Genomic DNA, 26598 nt, shown 5'->3' with positions numbered 1-26598 from the left:
TAGATGTCACTGTACAAAAACTGCGTCATGTGCCCCTTCCCGGGATCACCACTTGAGGACTTTTCTTCCTATCTGAACCATTTAATTCAGAGTGTGGTTTTCAGGAAATAGGCCTATACTGAAATATATTTCTAACTCCCGTTGTAGGTTCTCCTTTGACATCAACGAGAACGGAGCAATTGGTCAGGTATTCCACCCGCGTGATGAGGACAATCACGTGATAGAGGCCAAGAAAGGTCTGGTCAGCCTGTTAGGTGGTAACCTACAACATCCTCCAGACGAAAAGGTACGGTAGGAACTAAAACGGAACATTGTGATTATTACTATGATTACAATGTAATGACAAGTTTTCCAGTTCAGAGCGCTTAATGTTTGAATTTGTTTGAAACAAGTTTGGAAACTTTCTGTTTTTAGTGATTCTGACCTGAATTATTTCCCCTGGTTTAGCTCTAATATTTGTTTAGAAGATAAGCTCAGTTAATCGATATTTTTGATAAATATGCCACACAAAACGCAATTGACGAAAACTAAAGCATACGGCGAAAACACATAAGCAGGGCATGGAATCTACTGCCAGCTCTTCAAAACGCATCAAATTCTCCTGTGAAAGCAATAACATAAGAATTTTAGGACTACAGCACCAAGCAATTTAATCTTATTTTGATAGAGGCAGGCAAAAGGCTGGAACTATGACAGCAAAGACAGGGGCCATGAGGGTGATCACGAGGCGTCCTACACCGCTCAGATGGCACCAGGCAACGATGGGATCATCGTCTTCACTAAGACTAGACGTACTCACCCAATACCCTATGGCAAAACCAAACACCAAAAGGTATGGGCGATTTTTTGTCTTCAACTCTTGGTTTTGTCTCTGCCTATGGCTTCATAAGTCAGTGTTGTGAATCTATTATTAGCTTCAGTCTGAGACATCAGGGCCTAAATTTTATGATAAACGTTTTTATGCGTGGCTAGGATATCGATTGGTTTGGTCAGTTGCATTTGGAGGTAATTCTCGAACCCGAGACAAAGCGCAAAATGGAGACAATAAAGATTTGTTCAAAAAGGCCTTCATTGGTATTATTTCGGCTAAGATGGAGAATGCCTAGTTTTATTATTTTTGATGAGTTTCTCATGTCCCCTTGCTAAGTTTAAAAAATTTACACTATTTTGGTCTTTTCTCCAACTGAAAATGTATTCTAAAATGTCCATAATGCATTATGATCAATCCTGGTTTAAACTACATGTACATGAAGTTGAACTATATAGACAAAAATAAAAACTGCACTGCGAACAATTGTAATACGTATTTAGCAGAATTAATCCGAGTGTAATTCTTTGGGCACAATAGACCGGGAAATAGGGAGGGGTCACTTTTTGAAGACCTTTGAACGTGGAAAGAAGAGAGATTTCTTTTTCCGTTAATATTATGCGAACAGACAAAAATGATGGTAACCTATTGCAGATTCTTGAGAAGTAACCTCCTGATTATTCAATACTTAACATTTCTGTCCCAATCTTTCTAACATTTCTTTCCCAACTGTTCAATTAGGAGATTCACTATAATCCAGGTCTGCAGCTGCCAGAGATAGTTAAGACACGGGATCAATTTGATGCTCCTCGAGAGTCGACACCAGGGTAAGTGTTTTTGTTCTGTGTTATATTTGTTTTTTCTTCTGTGCGTGTTGTTATTATCGATGATTTGGAAGCGTTCCACTTGTATTTTGGAGGAGGAGTATAGTTGATGAGTACATTTAGTCCCACTGTCAAAATTTGCCTTAACTGCCAAATATTCGCCTTGGCGTTAAGTTCTTGTTAATCTTCTTGTTTTACTGTCTCATGATTAGTGCCAATTGCTTTTTAGTGATGATTCTCCACTCTGATTATCACGGGACTGAATCAACCCTCGTGTCACATTGGTCATGTTGGGGCGGCCTGTTCTTGACACGGGTTTCTTGTTCTCGCTCTCGAACGGCGGGAACACGACTCAAGAACACTGTTCTCAGAACAGGATCACACACCACCTCCTCGTCAGGGTTTTACAGGAACACACGGGAAAACGAGATTTTGTTTTTCGAACAGCCGCAAAAAATAGCGATATGGCTCAAAAACCGGAAGACAATGGGAAGCTTAACAAAATTAACAATAATCATTTTTCTATAGCACAGAAATGAGAGTCCCTTTTTAAATAGCCCAGCTTTCCAAAGTTTACCCTGAAAGAACGTACATGGATGCTGCCATGTTGCATGTAACAACCAGCTATAACCGGCTGAACGTTCCCGGCGTTCGAGCGGCCGACTAACGAACATCAAAGCGAGCTGTTCGTGAACACAGGAGAACAAGCCGCCCGGACTAAGCCACAGTGTGTGACAGAGATATAATTATCTGCTATATTTCTTTTTAAGAAATATACGGAAGCGTATTTTGGACACGACTACAAAAAGGTTTGACTCACTTTTTCGCTGGGCAGACTACCAATAATTTGCCCAGGTGGATTATCCAGTCGCCCTGGTGGATTACTATTCCGCCTGGGCGGATTAGTATTTCGCCGGCGCGGCTTAATGACAAAATTGTGAAACACTTAGGCATAATCCGCCAGTGTGAAATAGTTCCACCCAGGCGATTTAATAAGGTAAAAAAATTTACTCATGTCCTAAATACGCTTCCGTAGAAATAGGCTGTCATCATGTGAGATTAATTCTCTCGCTCCCGTCAATATGAACAGTTTCGGAAAGTGAAAGCCGAACCAGCATGGGCTTATACCTAATGACTTTCGGAATTTTTGCGTCGAATCATACAGGCCTAACCGGTATAGTTATAGCCGATAATGCTCTCCATGGCTGTATCTTACGGAAGTGTATTGCTGCCAACACGAAAAAAATATTTTATCTCGTGTAAACGACTAATCATCTCGTTTAAACGACTTATTATTTCGTTAACATAAAATAAATGTATATATCTCATTTAAACGAAATAACTAAGTCGTTTAACATTATTACGACAATTATTGACTTCCTCTACTGTTCCGGTTGTGTACAACACAGGAGGGTCATCTTGGTATATGCAATTCCACTTTAGTAAGCAAGAATATGTGTAATCTGTTCATTAGCTCAAATTTCACATGTTCTAAAAAGTACTTTAAAAAGTTCTTAACACTAACCATGCTTAAAGTTAATCAGATGAATTACAATAATAGAAAAAAATAAAAAAATAATCGGAAGAAAAACACAATACAATTCAGTGCAGCAACATTTCAAAGACAGATGAAAAGCACATTACAAAAGAGGAAAATAGGCCTAAATACAAACCGAGAACGGGAAATTGAAAAGGAAAATCATGTTTGAAAACATGTAAGGCAATTGGCGTATACATGACCCCTTTTGGTGAATGATCTGTTCCTTGTGAAACTCACGGCTCGCTCCATCCGGAGCTATCGGCTGGCTGGACTGTGTGCCCTGGGGGAGGGATGCATGGGCCCATGATGAATCCCACAACTTCATTTTGACAAGCCTAATAATGGTCACAGAGCATAGCAAAGTGTGTACGTTTACTTTTTGAACAAAGCGGTGGTCATGAGTGTAATAATTATCACTCCGATCCTCGACCACCTACCAGGGGTGTGTTTTTTAAATTACATATAACTTTCTAGGGAGACACCATATACTAAGCTACTTACGCTCCACTGCTCTGACTCCATCCTGGCCGCATAGAGAGGATCACCCACCTACGAGACGTACGACATCCCTCATCAGCCCTTTCTGCGCAACACACCTCATCATTATCTCCAACTCCACCCAGTTCGTCGACCTTACCAGGAGACCGGCCTACTCTTAAACGCACTGGCATCATGGTGAGCTTTGATGTAGTCTCACTTTTCACCAACGTACTGAAACGAACGCACTCACTAGCCAAGCAACGACTCGACAATGATTCCAGCCTCTCCACGCGTACTTACAGCCCCACCCAAGTCGCCAAACTCATCCGCCTATGCGTATTTTCCAACTACTTCGAGTTCCAAGGCAAGTTCTCAGAGCAATCGGCTGGGACCTCCGTGGGATCTCCTATATTCCCAGTCCTAGCCGACATCTTCATGGAAGAATGTAAGACATCCTCACTTCTCGCCGCAGACTATGAGCCCACCATTTACGTTGACGCATCCGTCATCTCACCTCACGGCCAAGATCTCTTTACACCCGAGCAACCAGCATCCCACTGTCAAGTTCACGATGGAGCAAGAAGAAGATGGCAAGCTCTCGTTCCTTGACGTCCACCTCTCTAGAAACCCAGATGGGTCACTCCACCACCTCGTACAGGGCAAGCAAACCTATAACACCGACAGCTATCTCCACAACAGACCCTTCCCCCACGGGTCAGCACCCTCGACCGCCGCGCCTATGAGATCTGCTAAGAGAAAACCACACCAAGAACTACAACGCATCAAGACAGCTATCAAGTTGAATAGATAGGCCTACTACCCTGAATTGGCCTGAATTTGTTTCTTATTTTCTCATTTAAATAAGAGACCAATTCAGGCTAATGTTATTTGCATATAAAAAGGTCAAGACGATGAATAAAAAAAATGTGATTGAAGTATGATGCCAGGAGTCTGTGGGCACACTTTGGGGAATTTGCATGTTCTTTGGACGTATTTCAGTTAACATGCAGGGAGCTTGTTGAATTACAGGTAAAACACGTTAGCCAAACAACTGATGTTTCATTTCCTTGCCATTTACCATGATTAAGAAGTGCAAAGTAACTAAAGAAATGGGCCCAAGATGAAAAAAAAGATACTCCTGTTTTTTACTTCAATTATGTTAGGAACGACTGTGTCAATTGATGATTGTTAGAGCAGAACCCAATGTTAGGCCAGCACATGCAGGTGCACGTAGCAGCACGCGCGAAAGTGGGGTTGATCATGAGCAGCGATAACTATGCACTTCCTATTATATGGGCTGTGGCGAATATTATGTGGTACGAAAAAAAATCGCATACCGGCGCATTCCATCGCAAACTCGCAACGTGACACTCATCAGTTTGCCTTCAAAATTGCACATACACTCAGCTTCGTTACGTCTCCAGCTTCAAGTTCCCAATTTCTACCTTCCAAACATGTGTCTGTTAGATTCTGTTTTGTTCTTGTTTTCTGTATTGAAATCTGTGTTTTCCAAGGCTGTTTTTTCTCCTACACATTTTCTGACTGTTTTTCTGGGACTCACAATTTCTTCTAAGACTGTTTTTGAGGGGCTTGACCTTACCGAAGCTTCACAACATATCCTTTAACCTCTGCGTGACCTTTGGGGTTGTGGGAAATTTGATTTCACAGTTTGAACACTCAGCAGTAGGATTGGAGCTCAGTGCTTGCTCATGCCATCTGATAAGTACATGTACTCACTGTTTTTAGTCTAAAGTAAGGTAGGAAAGGGTGTATATTAACAGATTAAGAGACAGAAATTTTTACTGCACCATTGTTTTGTTGATTTGTGTGGTCAAATGGTTTATTTGTCATGTCTGTCAATTGTCTGTAGGCCTGCTGTCACTGTCAGTCATATCAGTGCATGCATGTGTTGTTGTGTTGGCAATGGGGAAAAGCAGTGTACAGAAAAAAACAGTGTGTAGAAAGTTGTCTACTATTAACCTGCAGTATGAAATGTATACAGTATACATTTGGAGGGTTTGGATGGTGAAGTGCCAATCAGCTAGTTAGGTTTATAGTTACATCAATGTAGTCTGTTCCTTGCTCTATGGTATAAACTACATGTATGATCACTGATGATGGGCAAAGCATACTCCTGATATAGGCAGAGCACCTGTCACAGCCCTTAATGTACATATTGTAGAACCGGTTCTTCTGAGAACAAACACTCACTAAAACTTAAAAGAGATTTATACATGGTATAACCGCAAACCTAACTAGTTCCTGAATTAGCAGTAGGCCTAAATGTTGAAGTGACATTCAGTGAAACATCATGTACAGTACATACAACAGTACAATATCATACAAATTATTGAAGAGCAATTCAATGATTCTATGTAAGGCACAACTTGATTTGAAGAACCGTTCGTACATGTGTAGACATAAGCTACAATAAAACAGTTATATGTCCATTCTGATGCATGTGAAAGACACAAATACATGTATCTTACACATGTGTAAATATTTATTTATGAATATGTATGTACTGTTCACAAAACAGGGATAAAACATTTTTCATTCCTGGTTTCTAGGAAACAGTATAATTCTAACTGCTACAGGATCTGTTTTCTGAAAACAGGAATAAAATATGTTTTTATTCTTGTTTTCAAGAAAATAGGAACCTGTTTTAAAAGTGTTTTCTTCACACTGTTTTAGCCTGGTTAAAGCCTATTTTATTCCTGTTTTTAGCGGTTCCAAATAGAATCGTTTAAAGCATGTTTTTAAAAACATGTTTGCAATAGGAAAAAACATGTATTATTCCAGTTGAAATTCAACTAAGGGAGGGCCTACACCCACTTCCTCCAAGACTGACCTAGCTTAGAATATTCCGGCATTATAGGCTCATAACATAGAGAGATCCCACTGGTGAATCTTCCATGTCATGAACCTTTCACCTTGCTATTACTGAATTTTCTCAGAGCTAGGCTGACCTTGGTCTGCAGAAATCAGAGATCATCAAATATGAGGTTGCCTCTCAAAGCTGCATTGCCATGGAGAACAGTAGCACAGAAACTTAGCCCAACTCAGACTCTGTCACAGACAGGAATGCTCTGATTGACAAAGACACCTTGGTCCCATTTAATAGGCATCCACATACAAATAAGGACTGTACATGTGACCTAAGTTGCTACCGAATTGGTAATGGGCAGGCGGCACCATGCTTAAAACATCACATGGTAGTTGGTAGTTGGGGGGCCGGTAAGGTTATATATGTGCCCCCTAGATGTAGATAAATGTTGGACCCCCTTCCCCTCTCCCTTCCCCTCCCTTCCCCTTCATACACACAACCTACCTATATCCCCTTAAAAAGAATTATTCAAAGTCTGTTTAGTTTGCATCTTTACAAATCTCTAACATACTGATGGTTTTAACTGAAATTTACATTTGATTTCATGTACCAGAGTTCACTTTTACACCACCATATAAAGGAATGTGTTACCTTGATTCTGTGCATGATTGATGGTCAAAATGAATGTTCTAATTGCAGCAACATATGTTTTCAATTTCAGATTTCTCCACAAGCACCATGTTGAACAAAAAAAGGAAGACAAATGGAATATGGGTAATTGCACTTTCAACAGATTCAAAAATGGATCCCCTGCGATGTTTTCCATTATGTGTGTGTACTACTGAGAGAAGTGGTTTGGTCATCTGTCCCAAGAAATTGCTTTAAATTGTAGTTGATCCACTCAAACATTTGATCATATTTAGAAACATGGAAGTAAAGGTTTAACACTGCATTTTGTGAGACCACATTTAAATGAATCAGTAAATTTATATGTTTTTAAAGGGTATCATGCTTGTGATTGCCATTTCCGGTCCTATTTCCAAACCTATAGGAGATTATAAACATTTGTCGTGTCACGGTTTTTCTACTAAAACTGTTGCATGGAGAGGTTGCAATTAACAATCTGTATTTCTCTGTGTGTGCGTGTGGCTTTCCTCCACTTTACATACAAGCAAAAAGTCCTACTTGTAGATGTTGGGTAGTTGCGTTCATACAGTACTGAAAGGTTATGTTTGGATAAAAGTTCATGAGGGAAATGTACTGATGTTTTTCTGAAGTTTTGAGAGGATTTGGCACACTTACCCTTAACAAAAAAAATGTCTGCTGCGACACCAACATGTTATTATACTCTTCATCTGCAAGCTGACTGTTCTATTGCTTAACTGGTGGCGTTACTACAAACCAAACAAAGTGAAACTTAATGGCGTTTTGTGTTTGGATGCTGTTCAGAGCTTCCAGAGATGCAGACCTTTTCTGAAGGGCAGCTGACCTTTGTACGTAAGGTGTACTACCCATCACCCACTGGACCATCGGATGATGAAGACATTGTGACTGATTCCATACATATGAAGAAGGTACTGCAGAAATCAAATGATATTGTGTTCTCAGTGTAACTTTTTCACATTATCTCGTCTGCTGTCCAGTGGTGTAACTGTGGGGTGAAAGGGACACTGGGCACGTCCCTTCCTCTGAGGAGGCTTGTCCCTCCACCTGAGGAGGCTCTTTCCCCCGTACATGATGAAGTCCCTTTGAAGCTAGATTACAGTGAAATAAAGTCGGTTATTATATATTGGGCATGAGTGAATGTGGGTGAAGTGAATTAATTAGCGCTCATTTGCAAAGGCAGTTGTTTGTTTCGAAGTACATCCTCAGATGGATTTGAGGCAAGGCTGACAGTGATCATACACATAACTTAGACCCGTCAACCCTTTTCAGTCTTGCACTGGTAATGTCTCAGGCTAGGTCCCATAAAATATGACATCAGTTTATTGTTCCTGCCTGCAATACACGTTGGTTTGGTGGCCATATGTAAACAACTATTTCATTTGTCTTGAAAACAGTTTCCAGAATCCAGCCTGTTCAATACAGGGTGTATCAAAAAAGTATACAGTCAGAAAATTAACTGCAAAATAAAAATGTGATTTTTTTTCGAAAATCTCTTCTCCTACATGGGTTGATTAGAGTATCATGCTGTTATTAAACTTGTGATCATGAACAGATTTTCATGCCTGATTGACCAGGAGCTATTTTCCTAAATTGCTCTAAAATTGGCTTGCGCAAACACTTGCTTTGTTCAGAATTGGATCAAAAGTCCATAAAAGCAAGTATGGTATGTGCTTCAATAAATATCTTTCACCTCATCCACGTCCTCCACGTGACCACCATTCGTGCCCTTCTCAGCATGTCGGAGACAGCGCGCCTGATCATTGCTCTGTTTTGCCTGAGACCATTGATCTCGGCAGTGATCCTTCCGTCAAGGTAATCCAGGTCCGCTGGTGGAGAAACAAAAACCTTTGACTTCAAATGTCCCCACAGGAAAAAGTCCAATGGCGTTAGGTCGGGTGATCGCAGTTGCCATTCCACAGGCCAATGCAATGCAATCACACAGTTATCAAACAGTTTTGTCAGGCGCTCTGTAATCATTCTCCTCCTGTGTGGTGGAGCACCATCCTGTGACCACCAAGCCCTTTGAAACAATCCATTTCTGTGGCAACGGTAACGAGGCATTTGATCAATGACTGGAACGATGTTGGCGTTGATCATTTGTGAGCACATGTTACCGTTCATGTTGTTGCGAAAGAAGAATGGACCAATAATGCTCCCGTATTCAATCAAACCTACCCAAACTGTCAGCTTATGTCTGTCATCACTGCGTTAATAGTCAAAATCAAGTGGTCGCTGGCCATGAACGGGGACAATATTCTCTGATGTTGTGGGTACTCACAGAAGCATTTAAGGCAAATCCTGACTCATCTGCAATAATCAGATCTTCATGGAAGCGTGCATATTGGCCAAGAAGCCACTGTCAAAACTGTAACCATTGCTGATGATCACGTGGAAGAAGTTGGTGTCGTTTAACCATTTGGTAGGGGTGGAAGCGTAAATCCAAGCGATTAATTCTGTTGAATGTAGCACAGGGTAACCCAAGTCCATTGCGACGACAGCTCAACCTCTGGGCTCTTTCATCTCCTGCCTGTTGATTTGCTAGAGCATTTTGAACAGCCTGGATGTTGGCAGCACATCTTCCAAATTTTTGGCGCCCAGATCCTTCTTTGTTTAGGTTGTGACTTGTTCCTGTTACATTGTACTTCTGTACATTTTTGTAAACTGTTGCTCGTGATGGACATCGTACAGTTTAATATTTTTGATGAAACTTTCGCAGGACCTGTGCAACACTCTGACTTCGATGGAACTCTCTCACAAAAAATGACCTTTGCTGGGGGTGTACTGTAGTCTGACCATTTTGTTTCATTGATTTTAGTGCTAAAGAATGAGGCAGTGGCAGTGAGGGCCCTCCAATTTTTCGTCCAGTGGTATGCAGTGAAATCAAACAAATGAACACCAAGTTGCCATTCTCATTACTTGTGCGACCAACATTTTTGTGGGGATTTGTAGGTGGGAAAAGATGAACTAAGCAAGTGTTTGCGCAAGCCAATTTTTGAGCAATTCAGGAAAATAGTTCCTGGTCAATCAGGCATGAAAATCTGTTCATGATCACAAGTTTAATAACAGCATGATACTCTAATCAAACCATGTAGGAGAAGAGATTTTCGAAAAATGTTCACATTTTTATTTTGCAATTAATTTTGTGACTGTTGTCCTTTTTGATACACCCTGTATATGCAACGTTGAGGATTTCTGAAAGTTTGTTTCCAGTGTACTACTTTGGCCATTGCTTGCATCAATTAAAGCTTCAATCTAGCGGTGATGCCTACATGCCTGATAGCATTTTATCTAAGCCTTCGTCTATGGAGTTTGTTTTAGTGCCCTGTGAACTATAATGGTTGAATTTGATATTCATTGTATGATTGACCAAGAATTGTCCCTGTTCTCATTAGAGAACTGGGATGACGTGGCTTTGGTTGACCCACACCAGTTCTTGAACTTAATGTACCTTTTTGTGGGCAAAATTCACTTGAACCTAAGGGGCATAAAAGAAAGAAACTGAGGTCAAAAAACCGCCAAGAGTTAGAATTTGAACATTAAATTTAATTTAAATGTACAAATGATACTTTTAAAGAAATATTTCATGATCAATCCAAAAATATCCAGATGATGGAGGCTGACAGTCATCTAGGTCTTGAGTACATTCTCACTGCTCCAGACAGGACTTGCTCAATCATGCACAGGACCTGTTGTTTTGCACATGCAGATCCAGATCGTGCTCAGTAATCCGTTGTTGGTTCACTGACACCAAATTTAACCCGCCAAATGGATGGCATGAACCAGCCCTGGGATCACTGATCGAGATCCAGATCCCTGTGAAACGAACGGGCCCACAGAGTACACTGATCCATGACCCAAGCCATGTATGGGGAGCACTGGTCTGGCCCAATTAGCCAAGCCTTTCAATGTACTGGAGTGAGCCTGCCTTTAAGATGGCTCATGGTGAAGAGGTCTAATGAGCCCTAGTGAGGAAAGTCTAGCTCATTTCCTCATTATTGCCTCCACTTTGCGGCATGCTCATTTTGTTGGGATTACATCTACCAATCCTGGGCAGATTGAGGCAGGTCACTGCTGCATGTGACACAAGTAGACTCAAACCCGGTCGTAGTTTATGCTAATCAAACCCGAGGGCACAATGCACGTTGTGTACCACATATTTTAAGGTGTTCAATCCCCAGTAGACTAAACGATGTCATGGCTTGAATTTATTGTCTGTTCTCAGCTTCCACGCAGTCATCTTAATTTCAACAAGACATCCTTGAAAGAAGAGATAGTTGGTAATCTGACATGCATGAGAACGGCAACACTGAAAGGTAAGGCAAAATATAGACTTGGTAATTTAAAATATTTCAGCAAATGCATTGATGTACATATTATGTGATGGACATTGAAGCCAGCAGGGCACAATTTATGTGTTATACATACCCACATAAATCCCCGTCATCTGATTGGTGGATAGCTGATCATGTATAACTGAATCATTCTATTCAACGCTACCATTGAGAACTTCCTTTCACTTGACTGTTTCCAGCCCCCATTTCATGTATTTCATTTGCATTAAGAAAGAGGAAAATAAAGTAGGGACGGGAACCAGTCTTAACATTACTTTAATCTGTTCTGCACAATGAGGGATGCTAATTCACAAGGATCGACCATTAATTTGTTTTAAAACAGAAGAGGTTTTGTGTAGGTATGGTATAAAACAAGTAATGATTGTTTCACATTCTTGCAGATGAAATGTTCATTCCACGAGGTGAAACTGAGCGGAATAGAACATTAATTGCATCCTTCACTGAATAAAATTATTCTTACCATTGCACTTATAAACATTCATTAGTTGTATACTGTATTAAGTTGCCCCTGCAACTGTGGGCATTTGTCGTTTCTCACAAGCAGGGGGGGGAAAGACGACGTACATATATGCCGGTGAGGGTAAGGGTCTGTGAAACTAGAGTGCTTAAAAAAGTAGTGGTGCACATTCCAATTAATGCCAATGAATGCCAACCACTTGCCCATGTAATGAATACTGTTGCACACACAGGAACCCATGAACAAAGCCACTGTTTCCAGGAGCTTGTGCAGACCTTGCACTCTGTGCCTGATGGTCAGCAACTGGCTGAGATGGTGGCTCCTATGTACAAACCACCACTGTCCAGGTAAACTCTCACCAGAGTTTGGTTTTTGTCACCTTGAAATAGTGTAACATGATGAACGGTGAAGTGATATTATAGATGGCAATAAAATGACGGAGGGCAGAGGCGGAAGTTCCATGCTTCCAGGGACCGGAGCTTATGAATATGTGATTTATTCACACAGTATGTGTACATACCATGTATTGAAGCAGCCTGTTGTTAACAATGTAGAGCCAGTGATTTTCCACCATCTTGGAAAACGGATGGAATTCATGGAATCAATACCTTGAAACGGAATCCACTGCTTTAAATGAAACTTGCAAAATTTCCCTTTAAGAATGGCTTAAAAAGTAAAGAAGACTCTCTGTAAAGTACTAAAAAAATAAATGCTTGCCAAACCCTTTTCAAATGCTTGTTTTAATGAACGAATTCTGCTGGAATCATGCTAAGTTACACCACTCCACCTCCTGATTGGGTCGTCCGCGCCGCGCCAGTGCCGATACTTGCAAGTGCTATGGCGTGCGTGAGCCCCATGCGTGCAGCGGCAGCCAGCACAGTGCAGCAGTGCGGTACAGTGCATTGTGTATTCACACATTGGCTGTTCTAACGCGCACTGTACTAGCAATGAAATCAAGGCGTAAACAAGTTCTTACACATATGACTATTGCACACATGGGAAATTTAACCTGCAGATATGCATGGACGCCTTGAGACAAGGCTAGTACCGCATGGCGAAACGATAAAACCTGGCAGCAAAATGGAAGACTAATTACATGTTTCTTGAATTAAACGAAACCTAGTAAGCTTAGTGTGCCATAGCTGAATGGATCCTAGGAAGTGTTCGATGAAGAGAGAAGTTTACAATCACAAACATACATTTTAAGGCTCAGGTTTAATGTTAACTTTCTAAATTTTGTCACACTACTGCCAAATAAAGTGGCAGGTCATTGTCCAACATTAACATATTGTGATCAATGACTGTTACATGCAAGACCTACTTTGTGACTTCACTGTACATGTACATGTATGTAATCTGATTTCATACAAGGAGTGGCACATGAATTGTAGCAAGTTTGTGGTGATGGCTCAACATTGCAGAGTATTTCCAAACAATCTTGAAACATTCCCAGTGTGTCAAACTGGTTCAGGAAATGTTGTTTGAGGTTGTCTACTGAGGTAATTCATGGGCTGGTTAGGAGTAGCAGCTGCAGCTTGGCAGAAGAATTTGGAAGAGACTGTGGCGGAGATGGACCAGACTGTGGATCAACCACACTGAATGGGGATCTGACACTCTAGATTGTGACCATGTTGAACTTTTGGAATATAGCCGGCTATGGCAGGACCTGGCACATCCCCAACATAGAAAGTTTTGACCATGGATATGCCTTATACCTGCACATGATATCAATGCAGCCTGTGCACTGGCCTACATGTAATTGGTGCACCGTTGTAGGCTGTGAGCCTGGCTTTGGCAGGTCTGGTGACAGACTGCCCTCTATCTTCGTACATGTGTCTGATGATGCGAACAGAGAGTGTGTTTGAACTAGCATCTGTGTCGACCTTGAGCTTCAGGTGTTTTATCCCAAGTATATCTGGGCACATGATTTCAACAATGTTGAACGCCCTGACTGTCCCAAGGTGCAATATAGGAGTCATGCTGAGGTTGGATATGTGGATGGAGTAGAAGAGGTTTTCTTGGGACTGCCCTTCTTCATGCTCCCCCGTCAGTTAGTCCAGTCTTGTCAGCCATGTCATCTAGATGTTGGGAGCTCTCACAGCTTTTAGATCTACCATTTTTGCCTCGTGATGATGCTTTCCTTTGCGCCGCACTTTGCTGCCTATGCTGCCTGCAAGGGGAGCTTCTGTTGTGCTACTTGCTCATAGATTTGCTGCAAAACTTTGCCCAGTGGCCCTTGGATCCACATGATTTGTATGTGTCATTGTACACAGGGCATCTGTGAGGCTGATCATGACCACAATTGGAACATGCTCTTTGCAAACGCTGCACTACAATTGGATAGGTTTTGAAGGCATATCTTGCTTGCTGCATTGGCTTTGTATTTGTGGCCCTCCACAGGAAGGTCTTTGATTGTGCAAATTGGCGGTTTATTGAGGAGCTCTTTCTGAAATGCCTCGAACGGCGTGGAAGCTAGCACCAGCTCAAGCAGGCAATTGGCAAGCTCTGAAGGTTGGAAATGGCACTGCTTTGACTTGTCTAACTACATCTAGTGACAAACTCATCCATAGACAGTTTCACTCGCTTTCTGCTTGTACCTCATAGGCTCCATTCGATGAACACGGAAATTTACTTTAATTTGCAATTGGTGTTGAAACAGCCACGGCCTCTGGTTTATTAGGGTCACTCTTCAGAGAGTGGATGCATTTATGTGCCTTAACCCCTCATTCCTTACAGCAATCTTGATTTTGACTGCAACGTTGCGCTGGTCAATGATTTCATTATCTTGTAAGCACAGGGTCATGCGTTGCCTAAACCACTGAAATTCCTCAGTGAGGTTGCTAATATCCCATTTCATCTCTGGGTTCTTTGATATTTTGGCCAATAGTTACTGAATGCTCTTAATAATACAGGCAAGACAACAGTGGTACATCGATATTGTATACTGATACTAACCTATCAGTTAGAAATGCAAAATTTGAAAGGAAAGAAAATTGTGGGAACTGCCTATACACATTTGAGTAACAAATCAGTGACACAAATATGCACATTAATATGAACAACGGTCAATTCTTGCAAAGTCCTGGGCTCTGGTAGCTTCACAGGTGGGAAGTATTTTCAACAGGTGTTCAGGGCCCCCTGACGGGAATTAACTGGAGCCCCTCAGTAAAAAGCATAAGCATAAAAATATACTTTGTTCTTCTGATGTGCCCCTCCCATGCCTGAAGCTGGCAACGTGGATGGTGCAGGTGCTCAGGTTCAATTCAGCCGATGTACATGTACCATTTGGTGTACTTGTGAACGGGTTTCGTCCATGCGTGCAGTACATTTGTAGGACTATGGCTGCCAACTGCTGCAATGAGCTACATGTATGGTGCAATCTTGGCTCATTTGGCGGTCAGTTGTATGCCTGGGCGGGTAGTTCAACTCCCAGTGTCTTGTAGTTGGGACGGTTCAACAATAGACACTCGCCATTAAGCCTTTATAACCACTGCTGCCAGATGGCAATGATAAAGGGAGGCTTCCACAGAATTTATATGTAAATCAGTGATTTATTCATACAGTCTGTGTACATACACAGCACTATACAATATTTGGTTTCTATCACAACAAATGGTACCTCTATGTCATATGACACTCACAGCTGCAATATCTGCAAAGATAATTTGTCCTGAAGTCTACTTTTGGATGCTGCTGCATAAACATATGTACATTAAGGTACGGTACTTCACTCATTTGGGGAATTCGGATTACATTGGAAGAATTTTTTTTTGGCAAAACTTAACAACTTTGCAAAAAAGTGAAACCATGACAAAATGGATAGTATGGAGATGTTCAAAAGTGGTTTCAAATTTGAATAAGTGAATACATGTATACTTCCACCAAGGCGTGCCCATGACAAGCAGGACAGGCTGAACATGTTGGATGCTGTCGCCTCGATGTACACTGATGCCTCACAGTCTCTCCTCACTGATATCATCCTCCTGTCTCCCAAACCTGACAAGGAGCTGGTAGAGAGACTACTCATTGCCTCGGTTGGCTTCAAGCAACCTATTTCCAAGGTAGTGCACACACTTTTTTAAAACACATTCTTTGAATTTTAATGTTGCCCACCCAATTATTAATCACTGAATGTTTTGTGATGATGATATCGTGCAAAAATTTCAAAAATTTTGTTTCTTTGATTGATTTTTTTCCAGCATTACTTGAAGTCAGTAGAGGACATTGTCTTCCAACCGGAAAAGTTCTCAGGTATAGCTTTAGGGTCTGCCTGTGTACCATGGTACTGTTATGGAGTGGTTGTACACGTTATTGGTTGTAAGTTGGAGATTATGTTCACATGTACATTGTACATGTATATAATCCTATTAATTTATTTTGCATTTGGTTTTCAGTACAGAATTTTACATTGCAAAGCAGTCATTTTTATGTATTTTGGAATAACTGTTAAATGTGTCTTGTCCCTTTTTGCTACAGAATGTCTGAGAGACCCTAAAATACAGAGAGTTGCTGTGCTGGTACTCGGTGCCTTAGCTCGTCACCAATGGCAAGCTGGATACAAAGCAGAAGCAGAGTCCATTGTTGTAAAGATTGAGGATAAACTTGGCGTGCATGGTAAATAAAATTTTAACAGATTATCTTGATATCCAGTGACTTTCTTTTTTCTAGTATTCATTGTGTTGACTTTTTATTGACGAGGAAATCAGGCCCTCAATCAAAAGATAGTTTAAAAATCAGGTCCTTGGGCTGAAGGTAGTATTTTTGCCCAATGAAGGGCCTTTTGGTTCAAATGGATCTGGATCTCAATCAGTGATTCTCTCATGAGGTGGGTTCTGGTGTCAGTGAACTAAGGACAGATCGCTGATTGTGATCCACATCTGTGTGAAACGAACAGGCCCTTAGATTAACTCGAGTTAATTAGAAGTTCTACTCAGGTGAACCTAAATAATTTGTACGGCACGTAACTTTTCCTTAGATCAGCTGACTTCCTCATTTTTCACTTCACATTCATCGTGCCATTCAAAATTGAAAAACACTGTACAAAACCTTGTAAAATTTGGAATGACCTTGTTTTCTGTCAAAGTCTGAGTTGCAGTTCTCACTTCATGTATTGCAAATTTTAGATTTATTTTTATTGCATCTAAAAATTGTCAAATCTGCAGTCAATTTCTCTGCAGGGCAAAGTTGTAGGCATTTATCAAATATAGTGATTTCGATTATGTTGGAAAACTTTAATATATCACTGCAAAAAACAAGATGATAAGAATAATTTTATTGATAAGAATGATAAGTACCCTGCATTTCTGATCACATTGAAGAGATTAACTTTCTGTAAAATACGCACAATAAATAAGAAAAATAGACTGTTACATTTCTTATCAAAAGGTTTCGAAAAACTGGTAAAAATTTAAGAAGATTACCCAGAACCAACATCAAAACCCAAATGTACTTGGTTATTCTTTGCAACCACCTTTGCAGAAACATTTCAAGTGAATCATTGTGGGTATCACATTCATTTTAAAGTTTGCCGTACACTGCATTACATGCTACAATTAGATCCGTGGACCTATGAGAAGACTTTGATGTCACTCAGAGAGGATGAACAAGAGGAATTCCACCATGACACGGTGGCTTTGATTGAAGCTCTTGGCAATGCTGGGCTTCATCGCTCCTTCCCTCACATAGAGAGCTACACCAACTCAAGCTCCACTCATCCACTGCTGAAAAGGGCTGGTCTGCACTCTATGAGAGACTATCATCATGACATGGTAACTTAGGGACTCTTTCATCAATGCACATGTAGCACATTAATGTCTCGGAATACCAGTGCATGTGTTAAAAGTAGAGTCAATCCTGTACAGCTGTATACAATGTATATCCAAAAATCAACTGGTCAAATTATTGTTATAAATGATACACGGTTCTCACAATAGCTCTAATCTTGCTGTGAATAGTCTTTGTGACATGCTGCCACTTTGAAGAACACATATAAAAGAAGGTCATTGTCCACAGATGTGACAAGTTTCAACACAGTTTAGAAAATTTCCTTGCATACCTGCCCCATGCATTACGATTTGTGATTGGGCGAATTTGTGCGGTAAACTCTGTTCAAATTTATAGACCTTTCTTTTGCCACGCCCAAGTCCTAGCTTTTGCCAACCAGTGGTAGCTACTAGTCACGATTTCAGTCTTGATGATTCCAACTATTCTCATTGAATCAAGAGTCTGGTATCACATACCCAATGTCCATGTGTCCAAAATTGAAGGAATTCCTCCAGTTTCTGAAAATAGCCAAAATATTCCGAACTTGTCCCATCCACATTCGGACAGCATCGTAGATGTTTGGGTCTTTCTGCCTGTGTCTGTAAGCGCAATGACATGTATTATTGCTTTTGCTTGTTGCCTTCATGTGACACAATGTTGCTCCCTTCCTGTGCAATTTTTTGGAGTTTCTTGCATGTTTTTAAAGTGACCGCCAACATTAACAGCCTGCATTTACATCTAAACAGGTTCCGGCCAGGGCTTTTTTTGAGTATGTGAGTGTCCAACCCGACCCTTTTTTTGAGTATCTAGGGTTCCGACCTTACATACCCAAAAAAAGAGATATATCCATGGTGCTACTGCAAACCCATCTAGTTTACTTGTTACCTCCACCTTGAAAAGCTTCAAATTTCAAAAAGGAAGTACACGTCTCATTTCAAGTATTGACTTAATTGTGCTGTAACCCTTGAGGGCATTCGTTTTACATGTTCACATGCACAACAAAGTTGGAAGATTGAGTGTGTTTGCTGGGATTTGTCTCAAATTGGCCAAAATACAGATGTTGCTGTCTTTTCCCAACATTGTTCCATTCAAGATGGCTCATATACACTATGTACACTGTTAATTATTACAATGAGTTATATAAATGCACAGGCGGCAGGGGTTCTCCTGAAGTCTGCCCTGGATGAAGACGAGGATGAGCGTGTCAGATACGAGGCCTCGCTGCTCTACAAGAATCACCCCAATGGTGGACACCATAATGCCTTCAAGTTTGTCAACCCTGAAGAGTGAGTTGAAATGTAATGGATTACTGTGACTATGATTCACTGTTAGGAGTGCTGTGGATATGATCATGGTTTGCGTTTCTCAAGGACTTATGCGCTATTGCTTTGGAGTAAGAAGCAGTTTAATAGACTACTCAATGCATTTTTTTGAAGTACACCATAAGCCTTTCATTCAGTGTTAATGTTAACCTGCTGTGTATAGAAAGTTGTATCACTGGTGTGGATTATCTATTTGCTCTTTGCAAGCTGCTGCAGAGCATGCAGAGCCTCGATCTGGCAGCTTTACACAATAGATAATAGCCAGTTCACTGATTCCCGTGTATATATGTTGCTTAATAGTTTTGCGTGTGCTGCATCAGCTCTTATACTATGTGATTGGACAATACTTCAAAAGCTGCATTGAGGTGATTCTACAAGCCACAAGTCATGTCAGTTCGAGGCTCTACATGCCTATTGCAACAGTGCCAAAGAATGAATACTGTCCCCTGTTAAGGATAATTGACAAGTGGAGAATAATGAAGTTATGCTACTTCAAAAAGTATTCAATTATAGTGTCTTTATATACTTCAATGAAAGTGGCCAAAGATAGGAAAACTAGCACTGAGAGCACAAGGCTTTCCTAAAGATGAAGAATTGAACCTGAATAATGTTCTTGGCTGGTCAGATACCACTCTACATGTGTGTCCAAGGCATTATGTAAACTTGAGGAAATGCAAAAACCTTTCCAACCACCTGAAATTTACTTTGAACCTCTGTAATCTTCATTGCTGGTAAAATGCATCATTGACATCTCCAACTAAGCATTTGGGAAATTTCAGATCAGTTAGTGAGCAGTGATCACATGACCAAAGATGATGGTCTCCATGTGATAAGCTTTTGCACCATGGTAAAACTTTGACACAGTTAACTGTACACCAAGCACAGCTGAATCATATGCTAATGAAAACCAACAAAGTCAGCCGCAGTAAAGGTTTTGGTTACACCATAAGAAACAAATAATAATAATAATACTAATAAAGAATTTGTCTAAAGTGCCCTCCAAAAGAAATTATCTCAGAGCGCTGTACAATATGTTAAAAATTAAAATTAATTAGTAAAATACAAAATCTGACAGATAAAATTTATACTAAAAACTTCATTAAATACAGTGATACATGCACGCACACAATGGTAATTGATTAAATTCCTTAGCACCTATAACTAATTTTAAATAAATGTGTTTTAAGAGAGGATTAAAAAATGTCATATGATGCTGAAGCAGGTGTCGACGGTGGCAGTGCATTCCGAAGTCTGGGTGCACAAGCCTGGAATGCTCTGTTGCTGTAATACTAATTTTTGTCCCCAATTGGCTGATATAAAGTCAGATGTCCGAGACAATTTGATCTTGAACAATGACCAGCCTTCTGAATACAACTGTCCCACTGCTTGTAGGGTGCACCACTGTATATACAATCAAGAGTATTACCACCTATGGGCATAGTGACGTTTTCCCATGCCCCTACTGACTATGTTTTATTGGTCATCGCCGAAATACCGTCATTTTCATCCACGTAAAATGTTATGTATCTCAAATTGGCAAGGATGTGTTTTAGAACATGTATAGATGATGTCGTTAATGGTCTTTTCTTGAACAGCCAATCAAATGTTTACAAACAGAAATTTTTGTTCCATGTGCTTCAGTGTTTAAGAAAAGCACCTTGTGTCAGGGAAACACCCACAATCCTTTGCGGGGCTGCTAAAGTAGGACTTGTGATTGGTCAGATTGAACAAAGTTTGCTACATATGTACATGTTGCCTGTGCAAATAGGGTAATACTCCAGAATTGATGAAGATGGTTGTTACTATTTTTGTTTCAGATATTCTACAACCAATTCCTCCCAAGATGTGGCAACCACCACTGTTCCAAGTGTTCCCTCTAGGCGTCGTTTGAGGAGGAATTTCTGGCAGGATCCCTTGGAGTTCAAGTTACCAAGTCCATCTTTCGACTGGCACAAACTCCTAGGCAGCAAAGAGCTTGGAGCCGCGTTTGGCCTGACCATCAAGAATGAACTTGATATGAAGATTTGTAAGCATCTCTAACTATTCAATGTGTACATGGCTTTCATTTGGGGCTTTAGATCTATACACATAGAGAGTGGCATGCCACCATTACAAACACAGTTATACCGGACATTAGGGTATGCTGAACAGTCTCCTTGGATCCTGAATTGTCTGTGCACTTTTACCAAACATAACAAATGTGTTTGAAATGAAAAAAAAATTTAAATCAGAATTTCCAGTGAGGACTACCCCAGAGATTAAACTTGAAAGGAGATGGCATACAGACAAGGTATAGGATGACAGTTTTGTTATTTTAGCGTTATTTTGTGCGTATGTTTGCCCAAATCCTCATACAGAGGCATGTGGAGTAGGCTACCACACGTTTGAATGTATACTTCAGAACCGATGCATATCTGTGACCAGAAATTGCTGTGCTGAACCACTGCTACAGAGTGCCAAAGTGAATATGTCACTGGCACGTGCAAGCATCCTTACACAGTTATACTTGTGGGGTATTTTCTTTGTTCTCGTGTACAAAACTCCCACACAATCACTCCAATTTAAACCAAATTCACGTTCCTGGGTTGAAATTTCGACCATATGTCCCTTATGTAAAACACTTCAATTTGCGACAGATTTTTACCCATAAAAGTTTCCCCTTTTTGAGTTATTTCCAAATAGCAGTTTCGTGAAATTCTTGTCAATTTCGGTACCCCACAAGGTAAAAACTGGCTTTGTGGGGCCCCATGTATAACTGCACAGCTGTGTGTGCGAAGGGTATTTGCGTAAAAACAAGCGGAAAATAACCAAAACATGCACGTACTCCATTCACTTGCACTGCGCTTTATGGTTCACAATGACATCACTCTTAGTACTTTATAGACAGATTCGCTGATGCCATTACTGCGATGGCCCCATCACTCAGGTGCACATTCCTAAGCTTGATGAGCATGTGATTTTGGTTAGCAGCACGCTCCCATTGGCTGATGTGGAAGCATGATCAATGTGCATGCTTTTTTTCATATGCGTGGGGACACCTCAGTAATGGCTCTTGATTCTTGTCACTGGATTGGTCCAAACTGAACATTTGTGTGGATCTTGTTATGTTCATAATAGCAGTGTTCCACTGTACATTTACAAATTTACGTCATGGAGATGTAATTCGTAAGAACAAGAATGTTTGAGGATCAAATGTTGTCTAAAAACCTGAACCTAGTTGTTATTAAGAAATAATCCTCTTGGAATCATGAGCAGCTAAGTAACTTGAAGACAAACTCTTCAGTTGAGAAAAGAATTGATGCATGGTCTTAACATATGAACTTAAAACTTTGTATATGACTAACAGCTCTTTTTAACAGTCACCTGCGTGTGGACCTTTTCGATGAGGCTTATGCCACAGTTTTGGTTGGACTGGCTGATTTTTCATGGGATATTTTCAAAGCTCGTTTCTGCTTCAGTGGCTATGTTGGATACAACCTCAACATACTGCAGGTGGGCTCGATCGCATTCTGTCTTCTGTGTTTTCTGTATGTTAATTCAGTTGAAAGAGTTACTACACAAATTATGAATATTTATAAGTGTAATCATTTGAGATTGAATGGAATTAAATTGAATGAATAACAGACTGAATGAGCTATTCAAACGGATCTGTCTTATGAAATAAAATATTCCATCTGTCATCCAATGAGAGGACTCTTTCAATTGCGCAGATGTGAAAAATTTATTGTATGTTTTCCACAAAGTCTGAATAAATTCTTTGCGTACAAGTTGCCATTTTACCCTCAGTTTGGTGTGAAATGACATTACACAGATGTTTCACATGTATGACTTGGTGTTTAAACAAACGTTCCTGTAAGTCGTGCAATCTGCTTTAGTTGTTTGACAACATACTTAATTTGTTTCTTTCTGTTAGAACCATGAGTTTTCTGCTTTCATACTACCCCAAACAATTGCTAAATATGCAAATTCCTTTAGGCCTTATTTTATTTGCTGAAAACTTGATCAATTATAGTGCTCTCTCTACTCCCACAGTGTGCTGCGTTGTGGCCGCCATGTTCGTCCTTCTTTTTCTTAGCACTATTACTAACGGAAGTGTCAATTTCGGCATCTTTAAGTTTTTGAGTTTCTATTCTCAGTCCACATTCCTGTGGTATCTTGATCAACTGTAACTTATAAATAATAAACTGAGTATTTACATATTATTACTAAATGTGTGTGTTATTGGTTGGTTTGTGTAGTATTTTCTCTCCCTCCGTGCATGCTCATGGTTGCTGATGTTGATTCTATGAAGCTTGTAATACCTAGCGATATTATTATGATCAACCGGGCGACCCGGGACAGTTGGGGGCTTAACGCATGCAGTGATTTCCAACTCTCCCACAGACCGACAGGAGTCGGTCAGCGATAGGATCAAGATGTCAAGGTTTGAAGCCGATACCTGTGATTACCACACTAACGGTCTGCTCCACCAGCACAAGCACTGGTTGGAACCAATGACCACATGTAAACAGGAGACTGAGCTGTGGTGCAGGTAATCTGAACGCTCAGCTCCCCTAGTACTTGTGTAGCTACCAGGATGACAAGGTCTATTGTGGTAGTCCACATTCCACCAATGCCTACCAAAGAATACAGCACTCTACCGGCATAGCTCACAAAGCTCACTCTGGGATGGCCCCAAGCCATCTACACTAGCCACACCGACCGCCTCATGCCACAAGCCACCACCTTCAGACACCTTTCCAGCAGGGACATCCAGGTATGAACCAGACACTACACCCTCCCCGGCTTCGCCCCCATTGTCATCTGGGGTGGCCCCAGTTAATACAATGCTGGGCCACACAGGCACAACGCAGACTGCAACATGGGCAGTAGGACCCACAAGCCTGCGTCGCTGCTGAAGCTTCTGTATGTCAATCTGTTGTCTGGCTATCATGTGGGGCTCACTAGGAAGAACGACTCCAAGGCAACTGCCCAGGCAGTTCATCAGACTCCTCCTTCAACTGAGCATGAACCACAGCGTGACCACTCCTCCAATTCCTTGGCCCACCCAGGTCATCCACCAACTCCATGGCCGGTTCAACCTTGTGTAAGAAACGCAAGCACTCCTCGTCTTCTTCTGCCATGACCTAGCACAAGAAGTCCATAACCCGACAGGACGTTTCTTCTGTGGATATCATGGTCTGGTCTCTCTCAGAAGAATACTCTCAAGAAATGCCTACACCCTCAGAGGTATGTCTCCATCTTCTTCAGACAGACATAATCCAGATACTGGTCCTCCCCTCTACTTCTACCGTGGCCGAGGCCTCATTGCATGCCTCCTTCAAGCGCCACTCCACTAGACTGGAGGCCTCGATGTCTCTTTTCCTGGAACTACCACCAGACCAATCGTGCGGCAAGATGTTCCTCTCCATCCCGAACATTCCTGTCACCACCAAAGATAAGATGACCTGAGATGCTCACAGATCAAGCGGGAAAATCCCATTTCAAGAACAAGGTCATCACTAAATTTGACCTTATCCTGGCCAAGCTTGATAGAGCCTCGTGACATGGCGTCCACTGCACTGCCTTCCTATCACTTCTATTAGAATACCTGGCACATGCATGTGAGGAAGACTAGCCTGTCACTGCAGACCTGGCGGCTGAAGCACTCTGGACCCTTGATGAGAACACATGAACACTGTCTTTTAACAGTTTACATGGATCTCTGCGATGGCTACTTCTGCATGAAGATCCAATGTGTTCAACACCATGAATATTTCCTACGAGGGGGTCAAGTCAAAACTTTAAAATCTCCCGCTTTATAGCAAGACCTTTTTGCTGGGAAATTCATGGAAACTATGGAGGCTGAGGCAAAGCGAATCGACACCATTTACAAGCTTAGCCTTCGCGATCCCTACCCTCCATCACCACTGCATAAGCAGACGACTGCCGAGCCCAACCCACCAGACCGGCCCCATGTCATGGGGACTCCAGCTCTTTTCTGTGCTTTCGTCCGCTCTTTTAACAGGCGGTCAGTGTTTGGTGTTTCAGGTGTTCAGTATACATGACACTACTATAACTACATCTGCTAATGCTCTTCAGGCCAAAGTACGTGGGATGCAATCAATCTACCTGTTCCCATTATGAACCTCATCTGCCCCCACCTTCAGTGGTGGCTGACGAAAAGACACCTCTCTTGGGGGATCACCTTCCTAAGGGCAAGCACGGAGGAAACAATAACCACGGATGCGTCCCACCTCGGATGGGGAGCCTCCCTACCCCTGCTCCAGGCATCGGGAACTTGGGAACCCCAAATTCAGGGGAACCATGTCAATATGCAAGAACTCCAAGCAGCATTCAATACTTTTGCTCGAGCATCAAGGGCAAATGCATCTTGATACGCTCAGACAACTCCACTGTAGTGGCCTAAAACAGTTAAGGAGTCACCCATTTTCTCTTCGACTATGCTTCCTGACCTGGCAGATATTCCTGTGGGCACAAGACCAAGATTCGAACTCCAAGTAACCTACATCCCAGGAGTCAACAACTCAATCACAGAGGCCCACTCTCTGGTGTAGTGGCGCAGGTCTTTGCCAAAGTAAAAAAAACTAAACCTTGACCTATTCGCCTCAGTGGAGAACGCTCAACTACCGATGTTCTGCACCAGGTTTCGTCACTCGCAAGCCTGGGTAACAAACGCTCCTCAGATCAACTGGGATGGGATGCTGGCCTACGTCTTTCTCCCGATATCCCTTAACCCGGCAGTGCTCTCCATGATTAAGCAGGAGCATTGCCGGGTACTTCTCATCACCCTGCTCTGGTCACGCCAGCCTTGGTTCCTTCGTCTAACCAGACTACTTGTTCAGACACCACTCTTCCTGCCCTCACGCCATGGCCTCTCCATCAGCTGAAGTTGTGCATACTCTACCCTCAGCCAGCATCCCTTCACCTGACTTGATCTCCATTGCCAAACTATCATTCAAATCAACGTAAGGGGTCCACATGAATCCACGCACATTGTCTGCAGCAGCAAAATATGACAATTCACTTCATGGTGTGCATAGCAGAGTCTTACTCCGACTGAAGCTTCAGTTCACTTTCAGGATGTTCTGATAAAGATAAGTAAAACAGCATGCTAGAAGACTTCATCTCGAGTTAATTAACATAGGTATTATAGCTCTGTGACATCTCTCAAGAAAGCTGTAACCCTCCCTGTTGAGTAACATGGAATAGTGGCCATGTCAGTCAATCATCTTTGCATGAATTTCCTTCTGAGATGGGCTGCAACCAATTATGGCGTCAGTACGGTCGGATGCGTGTCGTTCTGTAATTGTACTATCGCGACATTGCATCACTGTATTGTATATTCAGCCATGGGTTTTGTTTGAGAACCTCAGAACTGTGAAAACTAAAGGATGGGCATTCAAGCCAACAAATGAGTGAGGGGTGAGAATGAGTGTGTGTGAGTTAGAGCAGAACAAAATTTTGTTGTCTAGAGTGGAGATGTGAAATATGATGACCGATTCAGGGTATGCTTGACCACTATCGACTCCAGAAACCTTAGCTTCTGAAGGTTTAAC

The 26598-nt window shown here is 41.5% G+C and overlaps 1 protein-coding gene and 1 long non-coding RNA gene across 4 annotated transcripts in view; one reads left to right on the top strand and one right to left on the bottom strand.

Moving 5' to 3' along the window:
• The window catches only part of LOC110984422 (uncharacterized), a 163940-nt gene that overhangs the window by 12431 nt on the left and 124911 nt on the right, over positions 1-26598 (top strand). Inside the window, exons 5-18 of one of the 3 annotated variants that reach the window (XM_087145948.1) lie at positions 148-286; positions 674-832; positions 1550-1635; positions 7201-7253; positions 7929-8053; positions 11368-11458; positions 12187-12301; positions 15841-16015; positions 16154-16205; positions 16431-16568; positions 17511-17722; positions 18870-19003; positions 20857-21065; positions 22386-22531. In XM_087145948.1, coding sequence (XP_087002074.1) covers positions 148-286; positions 674-832; positions 1550-1635; positions 7201-7253; positions 7929-8053; positions 11368-11458; positions 12187-12301; positions 15841-16015; positions 16154-16205; positions 16431-16568; positions 17511-17722; positions 18870-19003; positions 20857-21065; positions 22386-22531 — 1834 coding nt within the window. Of the gene's footprint in view, positions 1-147; positions 287-667; positions 833-1549; positions 1636-5073; positions 5410-7200; positions 7254-7928; positions 8054-11367; positions 11459-12186; positions 12302-15840; positions 16016-16153; positions 16206-16430; positions 16569-17510; positions 17723-18869; positions 19004-20856; positions 21066-22385; positions 22532-26598 lie in introns of those variants that run through there. The other 2 variants (XM_087145947.1, XM_087145949.1) reach the window with 2 other exon arrangements.
• On the bottom strand, positions 1076-4617 carry LOC147796763 (uncharacterized). The gene is made up of 2 exons (XR_015427706.1): positions 3674-4617; positions 1076-3507 (listed from the first exon to the last, which is right to left on the bottom strand). It is a non-coding gene; the product is annotated as an uncharacterized LOC147796763 (long non-coding RNA).

The sequence above is a fragment of the Acanthaster planci genome, linkage group LG14, assembly GCF_054643075.1.
Source record: "Acanthaster planci isolate LZ-2023a linkage group LG14, COTS_SCS, whole genome shotgun sequence".
Taxonomy (NCBI): Eukaryota; Metazoa; Echinodermata; class Asteroidea; order Valvatida; family Acanthasteridae; genus Acanthaster; species Acanthaster planci.
Note: the sequence above shows the minus strand (reverse complement) of the source record. Positions and strands in the feature narration are given on the sequence as shown.